The 22841-nt window shown below is 36.3% G+C and overlaps 2 protein-coding genes across 2 annotated transcripts; one reads left to right on the top strand and one right to left on the bottom strand.

Moving 5' to 3' along the window:
- Positions 1-7906: 7906 nt before the first annotated feature.
- LOC137707665 (EIN3-binding F-box protein 1-like) lies at positions 7907-11403 on the top strand. The gene is made up of 2 exons (XM_068446577.1): positions 7907-8147; positions 8694-11403. The coding sequence occupies exons 1-2, from the start codon at positions 8123-8125 to the stop codon at positions 10610-10612; spliced, it is 1944 nt and encodes a 647-aa protein (XP_068302678.1). The 5' UTR covers positions 7907-8122; the 3' UTR covers positions 10613-11403.
- A 3550-nt stretch (positions 11404-14953) lies between these two features.
- On the bottom strand, positions 14954-19438 carry LOC137741804 (CBL-interacting serine/threonine-protein kinase 24-like). The gene is made up of 14 exons (XM_068481524.1): positions 18822-19438; positions 18556-18618; positions 18329-18400; positions 18112-18219; positions 17927-18001; positions 17727-17780; positions 17440-17565; positions 16975-17064; positions 16563-16685; positions 16214-16333; positions 15981-16097; positions 15720-15776; positions 15541-15615; positions 14954-15320 (listed from the first exon to the last, which is right to left on the bottom strand). The coding sequence occupies exons 1-14, from the start codon at positions 18981-18983 to the stop codon at positions 15225-15227; spliced, it is 1338 nt and encodes a 445-aa protein (XP_068337625.1). The 5' UTR covers positions 18984-19438; the 3' UTR covers positions 14954-15224.
- Between the last annotated feature and the right edge of the window lie 3403 nt (positions 19439-22841).

Genomic DNA, 22841 nt, shown 5'->3' with positions numbered 1-22841 from the left:
TTTAATTTTATTTTTTAACAAACGATATTATCTACAATAAGGGATGGTGAAGCGGGCTAAACCTCACAATGGACCAGCCATAATAATGTAGTTCAAATTCGCCTTTGGTGAGAATCGAATCTAAGACCTCTCACTTACAAGTAAAGAGAAATGCCAAAAATTTCGAGGACTGTCAAATTGGAGGCCCTATGCGCATAAAAATATGGTAATATTATTTAGACACATCAAAATCAAATAGTATAATCTAACCTGGTTCATCTTACTTAGCACAACAAACCAAATCAGTTAGTTGCCCACACACATCATTTTCGGCTTAAGTTCACTTTCATGTCACTAATTAAACACAATCACCAACTTTTTGTTTTTTGGTTATAAACAACTAATCCAAGTGAAAGCCTTTTTGTTTTAATATAAATCTCAAGGCTCAAAGCATAAGATTTAACCTTTTATACTAATCTACATTAAGAAATGGAGGAGAGTGCGTAGAAGGCAAGGAGTTGAAAAAAAAAAGATTTTAACTATTAGGACAATTCATAATTTGTAAGATTGATCTGGGATACAGCAGGAGCAAACACATGAAAAAGATTTCTCTTTAGTTATTTAGTTTAGAGTATATTTCGATCTATATTAGTTATAATACAATGAGCTGCTAATAGTAGTTATACAACTTATACTTAAATGGCCACTCCACCAGTTTTAATTTGAAAGTGTCCCAAAACTGAAAAAAATTATAAAAAAAAAAATTTAAAAAAAAAAAAAAAAAAAAAATGAAGAATCAAGTGGATGGAGAGAAAAGCTTATTAACTGACAAGTGATCATGTATTCATGTGGTTGTGGTTGGCTGTCAGCTGCGTGCGAACCTCATTAGTTAAAACTCAAGTGGCCAACATTTTACAAAAATCAATTGCCTTGATATCAACTTATAACTTAAAACCATTAAATTCGTTTATTAAAGTTTAAAAATGTTAGATTGGTTGCTAGTAGTTAATATTTGTTGAGCAGCACTAATCTCTTATAAAATGTCCTATCTTCCTTCATATTTACGTGTTAAAACAGCTAATGTTAGAGTATTTATAATCCTACGAAACTTGAAGGATAATTTATGATGTATTTATGCAATATCTGTCAATGTATAATAGTCAAAAGCAGCTAATTTGTATAAGAAATTCACAAATAAAATACGAACCAAAATTTAAGAAATGTATAGCAAAATACCATTGGCTAATGTATTTCTCTCATAACTTAAGAAAATTAAAGAAATGATAATCAAGCATCATTTTTATCTTCTTATACGGTCATGTTTAATCTCGTTCGTTGTTTCTATTTAATTTCCAATAATAAAAAATAAATAAAATGTGTAAAAAAAGAAAATGATGTATGATTCTCATATCCCGAAGAAAATACTGATTATCCAAGCAATGAAAAAGGTTGGTGAATAATGAAAGAAGAAATGGTCGGTACGTAGACATTTGCTGAGACTTAAAGAAAAAGAATAAACCTATCGACTTTAATCAGAAAAAAGCACAAATGGAAAAACCGGAGGAAAGAAAAGCCAAGTTTTGGAATTTGCATCACCTCTAGAGACTTCGAAAGCGATCATTATATTTTTTAAAAGCCTACAAAGTCTGAAAATGTTGTTATTTTTTAGCCATGCATTGGACCTACAGACAATTTCCTAAATTATTTTTATATCAAGTTCATTGCACATCCTCACACCTCTTTGCCCAAAACAAGAGAACCAGGTTGAATATGACATCGGTCACTCTCACTACGCCCATATTTCCTTTCTGGCTTGGAATTTCTTTTATCCAAGTCTACCAGCATGTATGTGTGACTCATTCTCTTTGGGAAACAATTTTTGACCACTGCAGGTTGACTTGCATTGTTGGAGTGGTTTGAAGGCTACTTGTCAATGCGTGTGAAGATTTACCCCTTTTTCTTCAGTGTTTTGGATTTTAACCATGGAAAATGCTATTTTCGCTCCTTTTTTTTTTTTTTTTTCTTTCTAACTTTGGATTAAATAAATAAATAAAAGAAACATAAATAAACAATGGAATGAGTGTAAAGAAGAAAATAAAAGTGCGGAAATCATTTTTCATTTTTTATATGACAAGACTAGACAAAATATTCGATTAAGTAACGTTTAATGGTAGGTTAAAGATTAAATTTACTCTAACATCAATGTTTGATAAAAAAATAATAATAATAATGAAAATGGTTTAAAAACTTTGAGTTTTAAAGATAAAGACAAAATAAAAGGTAAAATGAATAGTATCAAGATTGAATTTTTAATGTAAAAATGTGATTTTTCGTTAAAATGAACAGTACCAAAAGCTTTTCGTTAAAGTTCCCTAAAAAAAAAAAAAATCTCTTGTATAACATTGACATCCTAATAATCTAGTTTTGTTTTTTTCGTTTTCTCCAGGAATTTTTTATTTTCTGTTAGTTTTAATATGAATATGTACTTAAGAATAATGTTAGGTAGATCAATTTTTAAACCAATTTTATAAATCATGTGATGTGTCACTAATAATAAATAAGTACATTAACAAACATTTAAGTGATAATGTAATCGTCAACTACCAAGTCATATGATATACAAAATTTAATCTAAATAATTAAGGGAATTGTTAAAAAATCTCATTCTACACTCCAAACTTTCTATATTATGAAAAAAAATACACTTAACAAAAGTGTATAATAAAATTTTTAAAATTCTAATAACATTTCCTATAATTAATCTCTCTAATATTACTCTGTACTTAAAATTCAACTTTTGTGTATCAAATCATTGTTTGTTCATGCACGGTATTATGAATGATATTATCACGTCAGTCCCACATAAATATATGTAATTGATTAGACATGCCACCACACTCAATAATGATGCGTCCAAATTATAGTGGTCCAAGAGGAAAGTAATTATGAATTTGTTTTATGGAAGGAAAAATTAATTAAGGGGGATTTAATTATGGAAAAGTAATATCTACATACTTTTTTTTTTATTACAGCAGTTAGGGATGAGTTTGGTTTCAGTCCGTTCGAGTTTTTATTAAAATTGAAAACCTAACCTGTCACATCCCGGCCCGGGCGGCACGATTTCCCGGGCCCGCTCCACCACCATAGCACGATATTGTTCGCTTTGGGTCCCGACCACGCCCTCACGGTTTTGTTTTTGGGAACTCACGAGCAACTTCCCAGTGGGTCACCCATCATGGGAATGCTCTCGCGCACTACTCGCTTAACTTCGGAGTTCCCATGGAACCCGAAGCCAGTGAGCTTCCAAAATGCCTCGTGCTAGGTAGAGATGGGAATATACATTTAAGGATCACTCCCCTGGGCGATGTGGGATGTCACAATCCACCCCCCTTAGGGGCCCGACGTCCTCGTCGGCACACCACGGCCAGGGTTAGGCTCTGATACCAAATTGTCACATCCCGGCCTGGGCGGCACCACTTCCCGGGCCCGCTCCACCACCATAGCACGATATTGTCCGCTTTGGGCCCCGACCACGCCCTCACGGTTTTGTTTTTGGGAACTCACGAGCAACTTCCCAGTGGGTCACCCATCATGGGAATGCTCTCGCGCACTACTCGCTTAACTTCGGAGTTCCCATGGAACCCGAAGCCAGTGAGCTCTCAAAAGACCTCGTGCTAGGTAGAGATGGGAATATACATTTAAGGATCACTCCCCTGGGCGATGTGGGATGTCACATAACCATTTTAAGTCTTCAACGCTTCAATACCTAACCATTTCAAAATTGAATGGATTTTATTAATGCTTAAGTGGCATATGGGGGCAACATAACACCTTTCTTTGATTTTTCACTTGCTTTTTTTATATAGAAAAAAAATAAAGAGAAATCATGATTAAAACATTATTTTGATTATCTGCTTATGAGAAAGGATAATACTAGGAAAATTAAATTTGTAAACGTTGTTTTAGAAACTAAAAGATATGGAAGTTGATAATTAGTTTATTACTTAAACGTTAATAAACGTGTTCATTCTTAGCACATCATTTAGTTTATAAACTTTATCTTAAAAATTTAATCTCCATAACATTACCGTTTGAGCAAATGTTTTTATCTGCTTGCCCTGTGAAACTAGAAGAGACAACAAAACAGAACATTGAGGAAGCGTTGTCGCGGACATCGTAAAGGAGGTGTCGCAGACAAAGCAGAGTGAAAGTGAGGACGACCTGGACGAGGAGGTGTCGGCGTGTTGCCGTTGCAGAGTGACAGTGAGGACCGAGGAGTGCAGGTAGACCGTGCAATGATAACAAACATTTAGGAATTAGGAATTAGGGTTATTGGGGTAAAAGCAAAACAACGATGTTTTAATATTAAATTAAATTCGGTTTGGTTCAGTTTTGAAATTATTAAAATAAAAATCGAACCAAAAGATTTTTGTTTGGTTTGATTTTTCTTCAATATGTTTTTTTGTGTTTCAATTCGGTGTTCCGTTCAATTTCTTCCGCTTTGATCACCCACCCCTGACAACAACACTCGTGATTATTTATAAATTTTAGTTGTATAAACTGAAAAACAAAAATAAATAAAAATGTACAAACAAACAAAAAATATGTAAGAAAATTATATCCTTTAATTACGAGGCAGAGGCAAATTTACTCTTTGCTGATGATAACTCCTCAAGGTTCAACACTTCCTGCTGCTTTTTTCCCTCTCTTCGAATTTTTGTGTTCCCTCCTTCATAGTCATCAGTCAAAAGTTTATCTTTTATTGTATTGTATGTATAATTGGTTTACTTGGGACGGTTCTCCAATTACCAGACATCCACCCTTCCTCTCAATTCTGTGTGATTTATTTATTTATTTATTTTTGGACAGATTCTGTGATTTATTATTATGTAATTTTTGACTCATACTCTTTTGGCTCGAGATTCCAACACTTGTCTCTTAAGTCTATTTAAACGCGCTATTCCTAGATGAATGAACCTGATCATCAAGTACCAATTTCACAAACAACAGAACATGTATAAATGTATATTAATTAATCTAAACTAATTTCCAAACTTATAATCGAGCCAAATTAGCAAGTATCAGTGTATTCAGATTTAGTTTTATGGAAAATACGATATTTATTAAGATGTCAATAAAATACGTATAGATAATAGAACATAAACAAGAAGAGAAACTCCAAAAAAATATTGCCAAAACTTTCAATTCGGAGCAAGAAAATAGAGGCTAGCATTATAGAATAAAAGAGAAAAAGATATAAGCATTCAATAAAACTATCTTCAATCAAGATGTCTGATACGTACCATGTCCCGTGATTCCTCACACTAAGTTACCTTGCGCTGCTCTCCAACTCCTGAGCGTTGCTCTCCAACTCTTGATCTTTTGCAGTTTTTTTTTATTATTTATCGTGTACTTTAATCGTAATTAAGGTGAAATAATTTGATCCTCTAACACAATACTGAAGAGTGTGATTCAGAAATTGAATCATTATGCTTTGTTTGGTGATTGAGAAAATGAATAATATATAAATGTATAAATCCCCAATTTGCGATTAATAGACAAGTGTATAATCCTCAATTTGCTTTTAACTTGTGTGTTAACCAAGGGTGGGCAATTACGTTATGTTTAAAGTTCGATCTACCAACGTAAGCAGCAAGAAAAGTTTAGAGTTCAATTTTTCCTAACATAACAAATAGTTGGAATCTCTAATGCAATCAAGTCATAATTTTTGGTATACGGAAGAGGAGAGGAGCTTTCCTATCTCCGTTGTAAAGCCGTTACGACATAAATAGAGAAAGTATATTCCCCCAACTAGGAAAATACACAATTTCACTATACCCATGTATTTAGCTATGTCCACATACGTGGTAATCCAATTTAGACATATTTTTTCTATCCAAATTAGGAGAGGAGCGTCTTTATCCTCGTTGCATATTAGGGAAGATTTATCCTAGGAAAGCACACAGATTCGCTATACCCATGTTTTTAGCCATGTCCATGTACATCTAATCATACAAATGTACCAACATAAGCACTTGCTAATTACCTTTTAGTCTCATACTAATTTTGCTATATGAAATTGCCATTTGCACAAGTTGTTGTAAACCCGTAGTTCCATTTTTTGTTCATTTTCTCTTTTTTAGGGCATATTTCTAACTAAGAAAAACTTGTTGGATTCTTTATTCTTAATACAAATGGTCTGTGAAAAAAATACCCGAAGAACTAGGTAACAAATGTCAATTAGGCCAATTAAACAAACCAGCATGCTGGTCTCATTGTGCACAAATTTGTATCTTATTTTTTCGTATATCCGTACATTAGAATAATATAGAATATCGCTTTGTGAAAATAATCAATACATATTTCTTTCTTTTTTAACTAGCCTTCACTCACGCGCTCACACGCGTGTAGAAGACATTTTTTAAATCACGACGTGCTATGCGCTACTTACACATTTTAAATGTATTTATATACGTGAATTGACAAAAGAAAAGTTAAATATTGTAAGTAAATGAATAATCTTAGATTATGTTAGAAGAAACCCTTAGTGTAGATAATATCGTTTGTTAAAAAAAAATCGTTTGACAACTAATTTAATCACATTATTATGCGCGTGCGAAAAACCTTTTTTATAACCGACATTACACGTATATGAAGATGTTTTGAACGTGCTTAAAAATAGAGAAAATAATATTTAATGAACAAATTATAGAATCGCATTATTGCTAGCCTATTATGAGGTACTAATTATAAAAAATAAAAATAAAATTGTACAAAAAAAATTTAATTATTAAAAAACACTGTTAAAATGATGAAAATACCCTTACCACATTTGATGTATTATTTTGGATTGCTTTTGAAGTTTTTTGTTTGAGGGGCATTTTTGTTCAATTATTTTTGCTGAAGCTTGTGACACCAAAAAACACTATTTATTGGGCTTGTTGGCTTTATATATACAAGCTTTCATGCACACGTTCAGGCGCTTGCAAAAAACATTTTTTGAATCATGGCATAGTACGCGCGACTTACACGTTTTAAATATATTTATAGGCGTAAATTGACAAAAGGAAAGTCAAATATTTGAAGTAAATGAATAATCTTAGATCATGCTAGAAGAAACCCCTCATAAACCAATTAAAGCAGCTGAATCCACATAATAAAATCGGTCTCTATTGAATTTATATTAAGAATAGAGAAAATAATATTTAATAAACAACTGATTGAAAGACATTATTGATTGCCCATTGTGAGGATAAACCCACCCCCTTAGTGTAGATAATATCGTTTGTTCAAAAAAAAAAAAAAACAACCATTTGACAACTAATTTAATCACATTATTATCCGCGTGCAAAATATTTATTTTATAACCGGCATCACACGCCTCTTAAAATGTTTTAAACGTGTTTAAAAATCAAGAAAATAATATTTAATGAACAACTGATTAAATCACATTATTGCTAGCTTATGTGAGGTACTAAATATTTAAAAAAAAAAGTACAAAAAAAATTAATTATTAAAAAACATTGTAAAATGACAAAAATACCTATGTCACATTTGATGTTTTATTTTGGATTGCTTTTGAAGTTTTTTATTTAAGGGGTATTTTTATTTAATTATTTTTTATGAAGCCTGTGACACTAAGAAGAGAAGATACGGAGGGAAAAAATTTGAGGAAAAACATCGAAAATAAAAATGTCATAAAACAAAAAAGGAAAAAAAATAAAAAAATAAAAGGAATGCCGGTTTCCGGTTTGGAGGTATTGGGCTGGGGGGAAGTGGTTAGAACAGGGGGTGACTGGTATTGAGGAAGGATACAATGCACGTAGCAGAATCAGATGTATGAGAGGAGAGAGAAGGAGAGAGAAAGAGAGAAGGTGAGAGCGACACCTCCGTACTTCCCTTTTCCCCATATAATCTTCTCCCAATGACACATATATACCCAGACTCCCCCACACCTTCCCACATTTCAATTTCAACACGCTCTTCCTCTTCCTCCTTCTCCACCTCCATTTTTTTCCCTACTTGCTAGGGTTCTTCCCCAAATGCTCCGTGCCCTCATCGCTCTAATCTCAACGCTTTTCGTCTTCGACTTGTTTGCTTTTGAAATCTCTGGATTCTCGTGGATTGTTACGAGCCCGCGACCATGCCTGCCCTCGTTAATTCTAGTGGTGAGTCTCTGTTTTTTTTTCTTTTCTTTTTGCTTTTAATTATGTGGGATTTTGATCTAGTTTTGGTGAATTTTGGTCAGTTGCTTTTATGGGTTTTGTTAATCTTGGTTTAGTTTAAATGGGTTGGTGTTAAAGTTGTAAACTTTGTATCCAATTCGTATTGATCTGTATGTTCTATAGCTTTAATCTTTTGGTCCCTTGGTGGTTGAAGAATGCTTAGATTTAATGGCTGGTTGAATTTTCAAATGTCTTAAAGTTGTTGAAGATCTTATGTAGTGTGCTTTGGATGTTTGTTATGTTCAGAAATCTCATACCTTTATGAGTTTTTAGGGGAAAAAATTAGCTGAGAAATCCCAATCAGGAGTATTGTAGATTCAATAGGATTGTATAGTAAGTTACATTGAATGGTAATCCTTACAAATTAAATTCAATAGGAAAGCCTGTAATTTTGTTAAGACTTAAGATTTGGCATGAAGAATTTCTGGTTTTGAACGAATTTGTGGATACTTGTAGCTGAATTTAGTTTTTGTTTTTGGGTTTTTCCAGGTGACGATGATTTCTACCCTGGGGGTTCTTTTTACTCAAATCCCATGGATTTGGGTTGCCTGTTGTCAATGGGCTCCCATGTGGATGTGTATTGCCCTCCTAGCAAGCGGGCGCGCATCAGTTCCCAATACGCCTCTGGAAGGAGCGATTTTGAACAAGTTAAGAATCCGTCAATCAACGTTCTTCCCGATGAATGCCTCTTTGAGATTTTCAGGCGCCTCAAGGGTGGTAAAGAGAGGAGCTCTTGTGCATCCGTCTCTAAGAAGTGGCTTATGCTCTTAAGCAGTATCCGGAAGGTTGATCTATGCAAGAGCCCTGTTGTCGACAATTCCGATGACGCTGAAATGATCACTGGTGATGAAGATCAAGAACAGGAAAATGATGGTTTCCTCACAAGGTGCTTGGAAGGGAAGAAAGCAACGGATATTAGAATTGCTGCTATTGCTGTTGGAACCAGTAGCCGTGGAGGACTAGGAAAGCTATCGATCCGAGGTAGCAACTCATTCCGTGGAGTTACCAACCTTGGCCTCTCGGCAGTTGCTCAGGGATGCCCTTCTCTCAAGTCTCTTTCATTGTGGAACATCTCTTCCGTTGGTGACGAAGGCCTGATTGAGATTGCTAAAGGATGCCCTTTGTTGGAGAAGCTTGATCTTTGCCAGTGCCCTTCAATTTCCAACAAGGGTTTGATTGCAATCGCAGAGAACTGCCCAAATTTAAATTCTTTGAATATCGAATCGTGTTCAAGGATTGGGAACGAGGGCTTGCAAGCTATTGGAAAGTCTTGCTCCAAGTTGCAGTCCGTATCTGTCAGGGACTGCGTTCTTGTTGGCGATCATGGAGTATCTAGTCTGTTATCATCAGCTTCTTCCGTGCTGATGAAGTTAAAGCTTCAGGCTTTGAACATCACGGATTTCTCTCTTGCCGTGATTGGACATTATGGAAACGCTGTTACCAATTTAGTTCTCAGTGGTCTCCAGAATGTTAGCGAGAAAGGTTTTTGGGTCATGGGTAATGCTCAAGCTTTGCAGAATCTGGTTTCATTGACAATCACATCATGCCGGGGAACAACAGATGTCAGTCTTGAAGCCATTGGCAAGGGATGCACAAGTTTGAAGCAGATGTGTCTTCGCAAGTGTTGCTTTGTATCCGACAACGGGCTGGTAGCTTTTGCCAAAGCTGCAGGATCACTTGAGAGCCTGCAACTGGAGGAGTGTAACAGGGTGACACAATCGGGAATAATTTCTGCCCTCACAAACTGCGGAGAAAAGCTGAGATCTCTCACCTTAGTGAAGTGCATGGGAATCAAGGATGTAAGTTTAGCAGTACCTATGACCTCTAGTTGCAGATCACTTCGATCCTTGTCCATCCGAAACTGCCCTGGGTTCGGTAGTGCTAGCCTGGCCATGGTAGGAAGGTTGTGCCCTCAGCTACATAATATAGACTTGAGTGGTCTATATGGAATGACAGATGCAGGGATTCTCTCACTTCTCGAGAGCTTGGAGGAAGGGCTTGTCAAAGTGAATCTTAACGGATGCTTGAATTTGACGGATAAAGTTGTTGTGTCGTTGGTTAGTCTGCATGGGGAAACCCTAGAGGTACTGAATCTTGATGGGTGCAGGAAGATTACTGATGCAAGCTTGGTGACAATCGCAAACAACTGCTTGTTTCTTCGTGAGCTAGATGTGTCGAAGTGTGCAATCACTGACTCTGGCCTTGCTGCCCTTTCTTCCGCAGAGCAGATCAACTTGCAAGTCCTTTCCATTTCTAGCTGTTCCGAAATCTCACACAAAAGCCTCCCTTCCCTGAAAAAATTGGGCCAGACCTTGATGGGGTTGAATCTCCAACATTGTACTGCTATCAGCAACAGATCAATTGAGCTGCTTGTGGACAGCTTGTGGAGATGTGATATCTTGGCCTAATGAGGAACAGAACAATACGCCTATATAGCGAAGGAGAGAAGCAGATATGAAGTAGGGGTAAGATCAAGAAATCAATGGAATTCGGGTTACATTCGGCAGTTCTTAGATGTTAAGCTCACACGGTCAGTCCACACGCGTATCCACGTTCTGCATACATAATTTTTGGTCCATTGGTAGTGGCCTTGCCGGTAGATAAGCGGCTTGGTTGTTTTCCAGGGGGACTTTGGCAGATAATCATCATTTTTTTGCAGGCTTTCTCAAACGGGAAAGCCTGTTTCCGCTGTTTAGCCTCCCATCAATGGGAGGTTGCCTCTCTTCACCGCCATGGTTCCCCTAGAATACAGTCCACCAACCGCTGATATAAGGTGTTTCCACTTGCGTTCGGTCCTCTTTTTGTTCCGCTGGATGGTTTACGTGGTGTTTTTAGCTTCGTCCCTCATTCCTTAGTCGGCGTGTTTGATTAAGCTTTACATATTTTCAGTCTGATGGGAGTCTGTTGTCTGAGATCTTAGTTTTCGTTTGTGTTTATGTTTACGGGCTTGCACATGTTTACGGGACTAGTTTTCCCTTTTCATGCGCATATGTAGTGTTTCGATGCTTTGTGCGGTTCAAGGGATGGGGTTTCTCCTGCGTTTTGGGCTTCGTTGGTGGCAGCGACTCCTGTCGTTCTGCCATGGCAACCTTGTTTTAGGGTTGTTATTTTTCCCAACCAAGTCGTAGTTTTGCAGGTTTCTCCATGTTTATGAATTGTACTCTGCACCTACTAGTAATGTAATTAGCTTTTTCCTCTATTTATGTGGGATGCATTTCTCTTATATACACGTGATTGATGATTCTCTCTCTTGGATCTTATGTCCTCACCACTAAGTTATGAAAATTGAAAACCAAAAACAAAAACTGAGGCTTATGGTTTTGGTTTTGGTTTTGGTTTTGGAAAAGAATGGTGATAGTAAGTAACTCATAGAGAAATGACTTGGTTTTGGTTTTGTATTTCTTTTTTTTTCTCGTCTCTATCCGTGGTTCCACACGATTGAGAGAGGCAGCATGCGGCAATGGTACACAGATTCTCATAAGCGTACACGGGTGGTGCACCTGCCTTAATTTTTTTTTTTTTTTTTTAAACAAATGATATTATCTACGATAAAGAGGAGGGGGTTGGTTTAGCGTCACGAAGAGGAGGAAGTTGGTTTAGCATTACAACGGACTAGCAATAATGTGATTCAATTTCGCAATCGAACTTAAGGTTTTTCACTTAAAAGGAACATCACTAGACTATAATACTAAATGACGGTGCACCTGCCTTAATTAATTTGCCTAGTAGACATCGAAATGAATGTCATTTTATACACAGATGGCTTGTTGTATCTTTTTTTGGATAAGGATTCTCTCTTCTTTTTCTTCCTTCCCTTCTCTCTCCCTGTTTGCACGCTCAAGATTTCATCTTTATAGAGAGAAAAGAAAAAGAAAGAAAAAAAAAATGTAAGAGGAGAGGGAAGAGAGAAAAAAGAGGAAACAGAATCTCCATCCATCTTTTTTTTTTCTCGTCTCCGTCCGCAGTTCCACCCGATCGAGAGAGAGGCAACATGCAACATCTGTACTTACGATTCTCTTAGGGTAAACGAACGGCGCATGTGCTCTGGTTAGTTGACCGAATTCACTTTTAAATGAATGACACTTCATGAGATTTTAGAGGGCAACAGTTGGAAACTTGGAGGTGGTGGTGGTGGTGGTATCTCCTTTGTTGTTTACAATGAAGACATGGTGGTGAGGTGAGGTGGTAGAAATGTCAGAGTGATGCAACTGGTGACTGAGTAGTGGTTGAGCTACCCAAGGTAGTGAAAGCAAGCAAAGCAGCCATCTTTTCTGGTCTGGTGAAAGAACGGCATATGGCTACAGTGTTGATTCTTTTATCATCTGAATGACTCTTTGTCCTTATGTATCTCTAAGCGAAACTTGGGTAAAAATGTCCAACTAGCGCAATTAGATGGGATCAGGTGCGGTCGAATGAGATTAAAATATATTCGTGCTAAAAGAAACTTTAGTAGGGCTATTTAACTAACGCAATCGAATTGAATGAAATCACGTGTGGTTGATAAGATTGGAACATAAAATAATCTCATGCTTTTATAAGATACGTTTAAACGCGTGATTTGTGGTAGGGGGATTGATAGCCCACTATTGCTGCGTCCTCTCAGCATGTGGTTCTTCTGAAGCCTCAGATGTTGAGCAGTTAGACTGTCTCTGTGCACAGAATCTTCCCTGTTTCTAGACAAAGAAAATTATTAGAATTCCACTCATGCCATTCTTAATCTTATAAGAAAACACAGGGATTGATGAGGCCTTTTGAGCAAATTGTTGTTTCTCTTTCGCCCTCACTAAAATAAAAATTTATAGTATGGTCGATGTCGTCTATAAAGTACACCAGAGCATACTAAAAGATCGTCGTTTATCACAAAAAAAAGAAATTAAAAAAATAGTTCTTTTCTTTTTTATGGCACACCACTGCAAAATGTAAGTTTATCTGTGCAACTCCTGGAAGCATGAGCATGAGCTCTTCACTTTTGAGTTGGTACACAGTTCCTCATCAATCAATGTGATCATGGTGATTGGCATGGCAATTAATGCAAAGTTTACAACTTAAGAAAACTTGGTAACACCCTGTGTAGAAAATGCTTTTAGGTTTTAAAACCTACTATCTTCCAACTCTCTGCGGAGTTGTATATCTTTAGCTACTTTCCATTCACATGGGGTCAAGATTTAGCAGAGAAATTTCAGCGGGATTGCTGACATGTCATATTTTACACTAGTAGAATTAATATGGGGTCGAATATATTCATGTTCTTGCTAGAGTTGTCTTACAAATAATGTAGTCAGACTGTTCTACTGAAATTTTTTACGAAATTGAAGTTCATATATGTTATTTAACAGAGAAGAAAGCAAATGGGGATACGGGGTTTGCATGATGAAAAGGTGGAGGGGCAATTGTACACCAATAATTTGTAAAAGAAGGCAAGGAAAAGTCAATTTAGGCAGAAAAACTTGTAACTTCAGTCATTCACACTGAAACCTAAAGTCAGATAAACTGCCAGTTTGCTCCAGAAAAAAAGCTTAAAAAACAATATCATCCTTCCATCAAAACTCAGAAGATGCATTGCTTCAGCCAGTGATCAAAGTCACACTCATAAACCATAGCTGCTGCTTCTTTTCCTTTTCCATTGATGGCTTCTTTAAGAAAATGCCCAAATGGGTTAAGGATCACAGTCATTATCTTGTTTCTCACATTCTTTCCTTCCATTTCAGGTAACCGAAACGAACCCATTTAAGTCGAGACATCACTCTGTTAAAAAAGAATTGTTATTAGCACTCCAAATTAGTTGTCGTGGACTCCTTCTCCATCATGACAATTCTTTTGGTGTGTGAATAACTGTTCCTCCTGAATATGTATCTTGGTTCTTCTAATTATTTTCTCCCTTGAAATGTAGCTGAGTCAATGTTGAAGAGAGATGGTGATCAACGGTTAAAAAATCAAATGAAGACGGTGCTGGGATCGAGGCCGCCGCAATGTGTGAACAAATGCATGAGTTGCAGGCCTTGTACGGCCACTCTGGTTGCTTCTTCACACCACAAGAGCAGTAATCTCAAGGCAACAACTTATCAAGGAGATGAGAGCTATTATCTCCTCTCATGGAAATGCAGATGCGGGAACAAGTTGTTCCATCCTTGAATATATTAGATTTTAGTTTAATGTAACGATGTTTCTACAAGCAGCTTGTAGCTTAAGTGATTAAGAGCATTTACTTGTGTCAGAGATCGTGCGGTCTTCTGACTCGATTCCACCTTCGCCAGATATAGTTTGTATTCTAAAAAATCAAGTTTCAAGGAGTCCCTGCTTCCTATGTACTCAAGCAGCTATGATGTTGATACAAAGACTTATGAGCTCTGGAGTCCTTCCATGGATTGCTCTTTAATATTGAGGCAGGGAAGCCCTTTGGATTGTTGCTGCTTTCATTGTGATTACTTGAAAACATTCATTTGCACAGAATTTTGGGTTGGATTTCCATTAAAATCATTACAATATAACTCGACGAGATTCTTTGAGTCTCGTCGGTGTATATAATCATATGTTTGTGGCTCTCATCAATACCCATATAGCAACATAACTCAACAGATGAAACTTTGAGAAATTCTCGGGTGCCACGAGTTGTATATAAACATATGATGTGATGAGAAATAAAAACGTAGTTACACATATACATTTAGTGATAGGACATACTTTCTAAAGTGAAAATGTCGATGCAAGAGAGAATACTTGTTGAAAACATTAAGAAACTGCTGTAATGGTGGACAAAATGAACAATCTTCACGATTTATACATTCTGCGAATCATGTTCGGCGGATAATAAATACATGGCGATATCTCTCAACGGAAATCAGCTACATTTTTCTTCTTCATGTTTTTAGGGTTAATAATATCGAAACGACAAACTTACAGAACAAAATTACAAGCAAATACAACATGTGAAGGACACGCTAGCTTCAGAACATGTCGCTAGAGAAATAGCCTTCCTTTGTTGGTCTGCTCACTGATTTGATTCACACCCAAGGAAATGGATCAGCAAGCCCTTGTTCTAAGAAGATTCGAACTATCCTTACCCTCTTTTGGGTTCCAAATAATATCTTTTAATTTGGCACAGAAATTCTTGTAAAACTGCAAAACGAACCGTAAAGAATCACAGGAAAGATAAATTAACTGATGCGAGTATGCAATCTTCAAAGAAATATTGTACAAGGAGAAACAAAATACGAATCACGGAATGCTTTTTTGAGTACTTGAGACTCGTCAAACGATCACATAGTGTAGCAGCCAAGTATGACAGGCAAACAACAACGAACTAGAATTGAATTTATGGCATCCACTAGAAGCTAACCTTATGATATTCAAGAGTATCTCCGGCGGCCTTTCGAACATCTACCATGAAAAGGGATGGTCCAACTTCATAAACCTATATGCAAAAGATAACGATCAAGTTAAATAGTAGTTGTACTGAATCCAGTCCTCCTTTGGGAACATAATTACAGTGGTTATGCTGACAATCTTAAAGATTACCTCGAGGACAACTGCAAATTGTCCCGTCCTATTTGCTGATATTCCTTCAAGTCTTGTCTGCGGTGCAAAAATTCAAACACGAAATTAAATGTGATGTTAAATAAAAGGTGAAAAAGGAACCAAAAGATTTTCAGGTAGCATCATCCAGAGTACACACTAGTTTCCAATACAAAGTACTAGGGTAACCCAACCAATCATACTCAAACCTCAACTAAGAACACTAGTCAATGTTGGACATCTGAAGCCGAGGTGCAATAATACCTTGTAATTGCGCGTATGGACCTTGAGACTCATTGATTCTGCAACAGCTTCTACATTTGAAATTATAATTTGAGCTGGTTTGCGGGAAACAAATCGGGTTTGCCGATTTACATAATCCTGCAAAAGGTAAGAGCTTTATAAGTTTTAACAAAATAATAAGTTAAGGGCTGGCCAATAATTGGGCAAGGGAGTAAATGTGTGGCAGCACAAGTGCTGAAAGTATACAACCATACCTGTCTTCGGTCAAACAATGCGGATAGATTTAGCCCTTGGGATAGGGTAATCATCTCGAACGCATTCATTAACAAAGGACCACCATCCTTAATTTCTGACCGCTCCGCTATATATTGATCCTGTGACATAATACCAATAGTGTAGAAATACTTTCTTCTTTAGTTATGAAATAGACTTTGAAATGCATAAACTATGCCAATTAAATACGTCTCTGCAGACATTAGGTTATCACTAGTTTACCGCATCCTACTAATCTGTACTTCACCATAACGTAAATCACAAAACTTTACAACTATGCATTAGAAGATTTCTTAAAAAGTGTATAACACAAAAGAAACATTAACCAACCTCAATATCCTCAAAGACTGCACGAACATCATCCAAGCTTACTTCCTCATCTTCTCTATATTTGACAGGAGCATAATTTTTCTTAAACCATGGATCATTTCTGATGACATCAATCCGAATTCGCTGCATTAACACATGAACCAGTTAAACAAAGTTAGGAAAATCCTTAACACTCCAAAAAATGTAGATTTTCTTTTTTCTTTTCTTTTCCTTTAACTGATTGTAGAAACCAGTTTTTTCGCTCGATTATAACGCATACGCTATCGCCGTATGGCTTCCAAAAAATTAGAATTAATTTTATTAATACTTGTATAATGATGCTGAATTTGATCAATAAAATATAGTGTGAAGTTAATCATATAGACCTTTAATCAATTGGCAAAAAAAAAAACTAACATCTGAATATACTCACAGTTTTAGGATTGGGATCAAGTATCTTATGTATCAATTTATTTGCCTTGGGAGAAAACCAATATGGACAGGAGAACTCTGCTGCAGTAATCTACAGACAAGACAACAAAAGAGTTAGAATCTCATACTCTCTAGCAATATCCACAGAGTCCATATAAAAAAAAAACATTGAAGGAATGACGGGAGGGACCAAATCCGCATTCCTAAGGGTCATAAAATTATAAATGTGTTCTGGATCCTATCTTGGTTGCATTGTTGATACTGTTATACAGCATTTTCAAGTATGTGAGTAGGCATGCAATAGGATAGTTACAACATACAAGACATCTCAAAGGCACAAAACAAAACAAAAATTAAGTTCCTGTGCAAAATGTTTGAAATAGTGAAGGAAACCATTGTGTTAGACATGAACATTCCAAACGTTGTATAACCATAATTCTTACTAAGTAGAACAATGTAAACATACTTTGCTATAGAGGTTATATAGATTTGTCTCATCAAATGGGAGGTATCCAGCCATCAGAACATACAGGATGACCCCACATGACCAAATATCAGCAGCAGCTCCATCATAACCCTGATCGCCGAGCACCTGTTGGGCATTGGTAACAAAACATATTTAGCATAAGATTTTGTTCTCTCCAGCTGACTTCTATAATTATTGTTTTTTTTGCACAAATTATGAATTGACAAGATAGCTATCTCATCAAGTGGAAGGTGTGAATACAGCAGTGAAGTTTCTAGAAATTTTACCTCAGGAGCAACATAGTTTGGGGTTCCACATGTGGTGCGAAGAAGACTGTCCCCCTGCTCAAGGATTAGGAAACACAGGAGCATTGGTCAGAGAGAGAGATGAGGAGAAAAGAAGAAAGGGTAAAGTACAAGAAAATCATACGCATAAAATTAAAATTCTCAAGTGTGATTGAATATTAACATAACAAGATCATCCTTACTTGCAGGGGCAATGCACTTAGTCCAAAATCAGAAACCTTCAAATTTCCATAAGCATCAAGGAGAAGATTTTCGGGCTGTAAATGTACATCACAAGGAAAAGAAAGAGAAACTATTAGAACCACAGCACTGTATAGAAGCCACAAAAGCAATTGGAAAATAGCGCCAACAGAATATTGGTTTGCACCTTCAGGTCTCTGTGGTACACACCCTTACTGTGACAGTGGGCAACTGCATCCACAAGCTGTTGAAAGTATTTCCTGGATTCATTTTCAGGAAGCTTTCCTTGGTGAACCTGTAGACAAAAATTTAATTGTTAAAATTTTCTAACATAACGACACGCCTATAGGAATGTAAGTGTACTGATTATAATGATGGTCCGAATCTTGAAGAAGTAGCCTTACAATTTTATCAAACAATTCTCCTCCAGTTACAAACTCGAGAATTATAAATATCTTTGCTCGACCAGCCAAAACCTAGAATTTCGAAGGGAGAAGGCATAGAGAAACAGGGCCAAATTAAAAAATGAACATCAGCGGAGATGCCAAGACGCAAATATAGCATACAAATTTCCAAATATTCACAGAAGTCCTCGGAAATGAGGCATTAATTCAGAATGGCATAACCATACCTCATGCAGCCTTACTATATTAGGATGCCTGACAATCTTCATTATTGATATCTCTCTTTTAATCTGAAACATGAATAGAAGTTAGCCTACTCCATAAACACAACGGTTTTTATAATATACACTAATCTAAAAAAACTATGAACTGCGGATATGGGGATTTGAAGTCGGGTGCATATGGAGAGCGCATCTGTTCTGTCCAATGTGGCTACGCTCACATCTGCAATCCCAGACACAATTATTTAAGGGAAGAGAAAAAGGTGAATCACCTGATCAACCATTCTGTGCTTGAGAATGGTGCTTTTGGCCAAAATCTTCATGGCCACGCTTTCGCCCGTCTCGCAGTTCCTCGCAAATTTAACCTTGGCGAATGTCCCTTCGCCAACCGTCCGCCCCACCTCATACTTCCCTACCTTTCTCGACTTGTTCATTGTCGTCTCTCTGATCTCATTTCCCACAAAAATCACAGAACCAAACTTTCCGATTCCCGGAAAATTCAAACTAACACGATCAAGCAACACAATTTCAGCTTCAATTTCTCCCAAGTTTTCAAAAATAACACCAAATTAGAAGAAAACTCGATCAACCCAAGTTCCAGTGCTCTTAATTAAGCATGAAAATCGAATCTTTTTCAATTAAATTCAATTAACACGTAACTGATGAACCATAAGACGTTGTTTGGGTGCTGAATGATCAGTGATGGATCATGGAGCATAAACAGAAATTGGGAAATTCAATTCGCGTGGCTGTGATTTGCGGCAATTAAAATTCACCACAAATTAATCGGGAGGTGGAGAACCGGAGTGATATAGCACATTCCGGCGAGGCAATTATCGGAGAACGAGAATATTGTCGTGGATAGACGCCGTCAGGCTTTCAGGTTCCTCCGAGTCCCGTGACTGTCGTCTTTGTTTTATGAATGTTGCAGATGACGTGACGTGTACGAAAGTTTTGTAATTCATGGCCCACCAAGTGTTGTGTGTGTGTATATATTATATATCACTTGTTTTGTAATATAATATTTTTTAGGAAATGTTATTGTCATTTTAAATTTCTTATTTTACATTTCAAACTTTCTATATTTAAAAACATAAAATTGAATCATCATTATTTGTCATTTGACGTGTCTCTTAGTTTGATCAATGTGAACTGAGTCAGACAGAAAGATGATGGTTTGGCGAAACTGGTTTCGTTTGAAAATATTTTTAAAATAAATCAAAGTGTTTTTAGGTTTCAAAGTACTAGAAGTGTTTTTTCAAAATTCATTTGCATTTTGATTAAAGATTGGTTATAAAGATATTTTCACTAGAAAAGTTTTCAGATATTTTAAAAGCATTTTCAAATAAGTTTTACTGTTGAACTTTGAGTGTGTTGTGTTCGAAGAACCTCCTCATCCAAGTATTCAATTAGGGTTGCTAGGAATTCTGCTATTTGTGTAAATCATTTTAATTGATGAATATTTTTTTGTTTAGCGTTTTGCTCGGCCTTTGAGCCTCCTTGTAACTCAAAAAAAGGAAATTATACATACAAAAAACATTTAATGAGATAAACGCATTATTTAACATGGCATAATACAATCCAAAAAATGAAAACATCGATTTTATTTTGTTTTATTTGTAGAAATGTTGAGCTGGATGTAATCGAACGAAGAATAACTTGGCTAGTTCCCAAAAAAGTCGTAACCTTTTTCGTTTTGTTCATAGAAAAAGTCGGCGCGTTTTAGTTTGGCTACTTGTTTGGGAGTAAACAATTTGTCAAATAATCCAAACAAACATATAACTTTAAAATGGAGGTGATAAAAGAAGCCACCGCGGAATGACTCAGCAGTTAGGACAAATTTCAAACTCGTATTTCACACTATTCGTTTTAAATTCGATTTTTAGTATTAGAATCACACAATGATGATTAAAGGAAAGCTAAAATGTCTCTATGAGTTTTTCTGATTCAAATAAAAAAAATAAAAAATAAACTGTCATGACTTCATCACCAGTTATTCTCTTAAAAAAAAAAAAAAAAAAAAAAAGTAATGGGGCTGACAAAGATGAGAAACTACTTGCCACATATGTAAAGTTATATTGATGTACACAGCTAAAGTATGTAGTTTGATTTTTCTTCTCAATCGAGATTATTTCAGTGTGTTTTTTTTTTTTTTTTTGTCAAACGATAGATTTTGTCAGATTAGATGTTAGATTAGCCACCATCAGGTTTTTAGATTATTTTTTTGTTTTGACTTCGTGAAATTATGTAAGTTAAGGTGAACAAGTAATTAGAAAGACTTGCATGCAGGTTTTTAATTGTTAATAAAATAAATAGCTTGAGTTAACGTATGCTAATTAAAACATTAATTTGAGGACTACAAGCAAAACTATTTCGCTACCACGATGGAATAATGATAGACTCTCATGAGCTTACCACGTGGTGTTTATTTCTAATTTTCTAATAGCTAGATTATTGATGAAGAGTGCTGCTCAAACAACTCACATATCATATTTTCTCACCTGTTTTTTTTATGAAAATTTTAAAAGCATGTTTAATTTTGTGTAAAATGACTTTTAAGTCCTAATAAAAAACCATAAGAACAAATTCTAATGACATATTTAACATGTATTTCCAAATCAGATCTATCTCTAATTCTCTATGATTGATAGAGAAAGATTTGCAACCGATATGGTGATCTTAGCAATAATCTCAAAAAGTTTGAATTATAGTTCTTGATATTGACGGTCTTTATATTTGGATCATGGGAGGAGAGAAAGAGAAGAAGAAAATGGGAGGAAAAAATTTGGTCGGCAGCAAGGAGAATGATGGCGGGTGCGGTGGTGAGTTTGGTTGTTGTTGGCTAATGAGCTCCACCGCTATGTGGTTATTGAATTTGTGCTTTTTTCTCCATCTTCAATTTTTGTTTTAAATTTCAAACATAGGAATATTTAGGAACAACAGAGGATGGGAAAAGATGATTAGGTTTTTTTGCACTTTTTACGGTGGGTGGATAAATAAGACAAAAGAGGTGGGTCTAGCAACTATTTGGCAACCATTTAATTTTCACTTTTTTTTTTTTTTTTTTTTTTTTAACTCAAATCTTGTTTTATATTTACTTTCAGTTTTCAGGAAGATGAAAACTAAAAATAAAAAAAATGAAACTCAAGACAAAAGGACACAATAAAGGTGTAAGTGAATAGTACCAGAAATGACTTTTCAAGGTAAAAATGTCTTTAACGTTAAAAGTGAACAGTACTAAACGCGTTTCATTAGGATTCCCAAAATTAAAAAAATAAAACAATAAAAATAACCAATTGACACACGGGCATACGTACGGCAAGTGGCTAATTTTTTTTAAAACCTGAATATGACAACCTAACTAGTTGGATAGTTTAACAGTTACGCACTTTCATAAAGAGAATGCACAAGTTCCTCCGACTTTATTTTTCACATATAACAGCAAACGTTGTGGGATTGATTAATGTCACATCCCAGCCCGGGGCGGATTACTTCCCGGACCTGCTCCACCACCGTAGCACGATATTGTCCGCTTTGGGTTTACCATTCCCTCACGGTTTTGTTTTTGGGAACTCACGAGCAACTTCCCAGTGGGTCACCCATCATGGGATTGCTCTAGCCCCCTTCTCGCTTAACTTCGGAGTTCCTACGGAACCCGAAGCTAGTGAGCTCCCAAAAGGCCTCGTGCTAGGTAGAGATGAAAATATACATATAAGGATCACTCCCCTGAGCTATGTGGGATGTTACAATTAATCACTAATTCGAGCTTAATTATCGTTTATAATTAATATCTCGAATAAACAAAGATGACGAGGTTAAGTAGATTTCAAACAACGTTGTTGCCTCGGGTCAAGGAGCTTGAGGGAGGGGGGGATTTCCAGAACTGTCGTTGGTCTTGGGTGCCCATATCAGCTAATGGTGCGGCGCATGAGCTTGCGTCGGTTGGTTTTTCGGAGATGAGTGATTCAGTTTGGGTCGATCGGCCCCTATCTTCATTGATTTATGTTTTGCACAATAATGGTCTTCCGTGTCCACATTAATTTCGTTGTGATGGTGTTTGGGGTGACACTTCCGCTCGGTGAAGGTGTCTTTATGTTGTATCCCCGTTCACTACTAGTTTGCCTTCTTGGTGTTTACCTCTCAGTAGGCTTTTCTGTTCTCGTTTGGCTTCTGTGCCTTGGTATGTTATCCCTTGCTTCCAAAAAAAAAAAAACACGTCGCAGGCTAGCGCGATATTTTATGCATGTCTCTGAGCCGGTAAACAAACGGGGGGCCTTTTCACTTGAGCATCC

Source organism: Pyrus communis, chromosome 1, assembly GCF_963583255.1.
Source record: "Pyrus communis chromosome 1, drPyrComm1.1, whole genome shotgun sequence".
Lineage (NCBI taxonomy): Eukaryota > Viridiplantae > Streptophyta > Magnoliopsida > Rosales > Rosaceae > Pyrus > Pyrus communis.
Note: the sequence above shows the minus strand (reverse complement) of the source record. Positions and strands in the feature narration are given on the sequence as shown.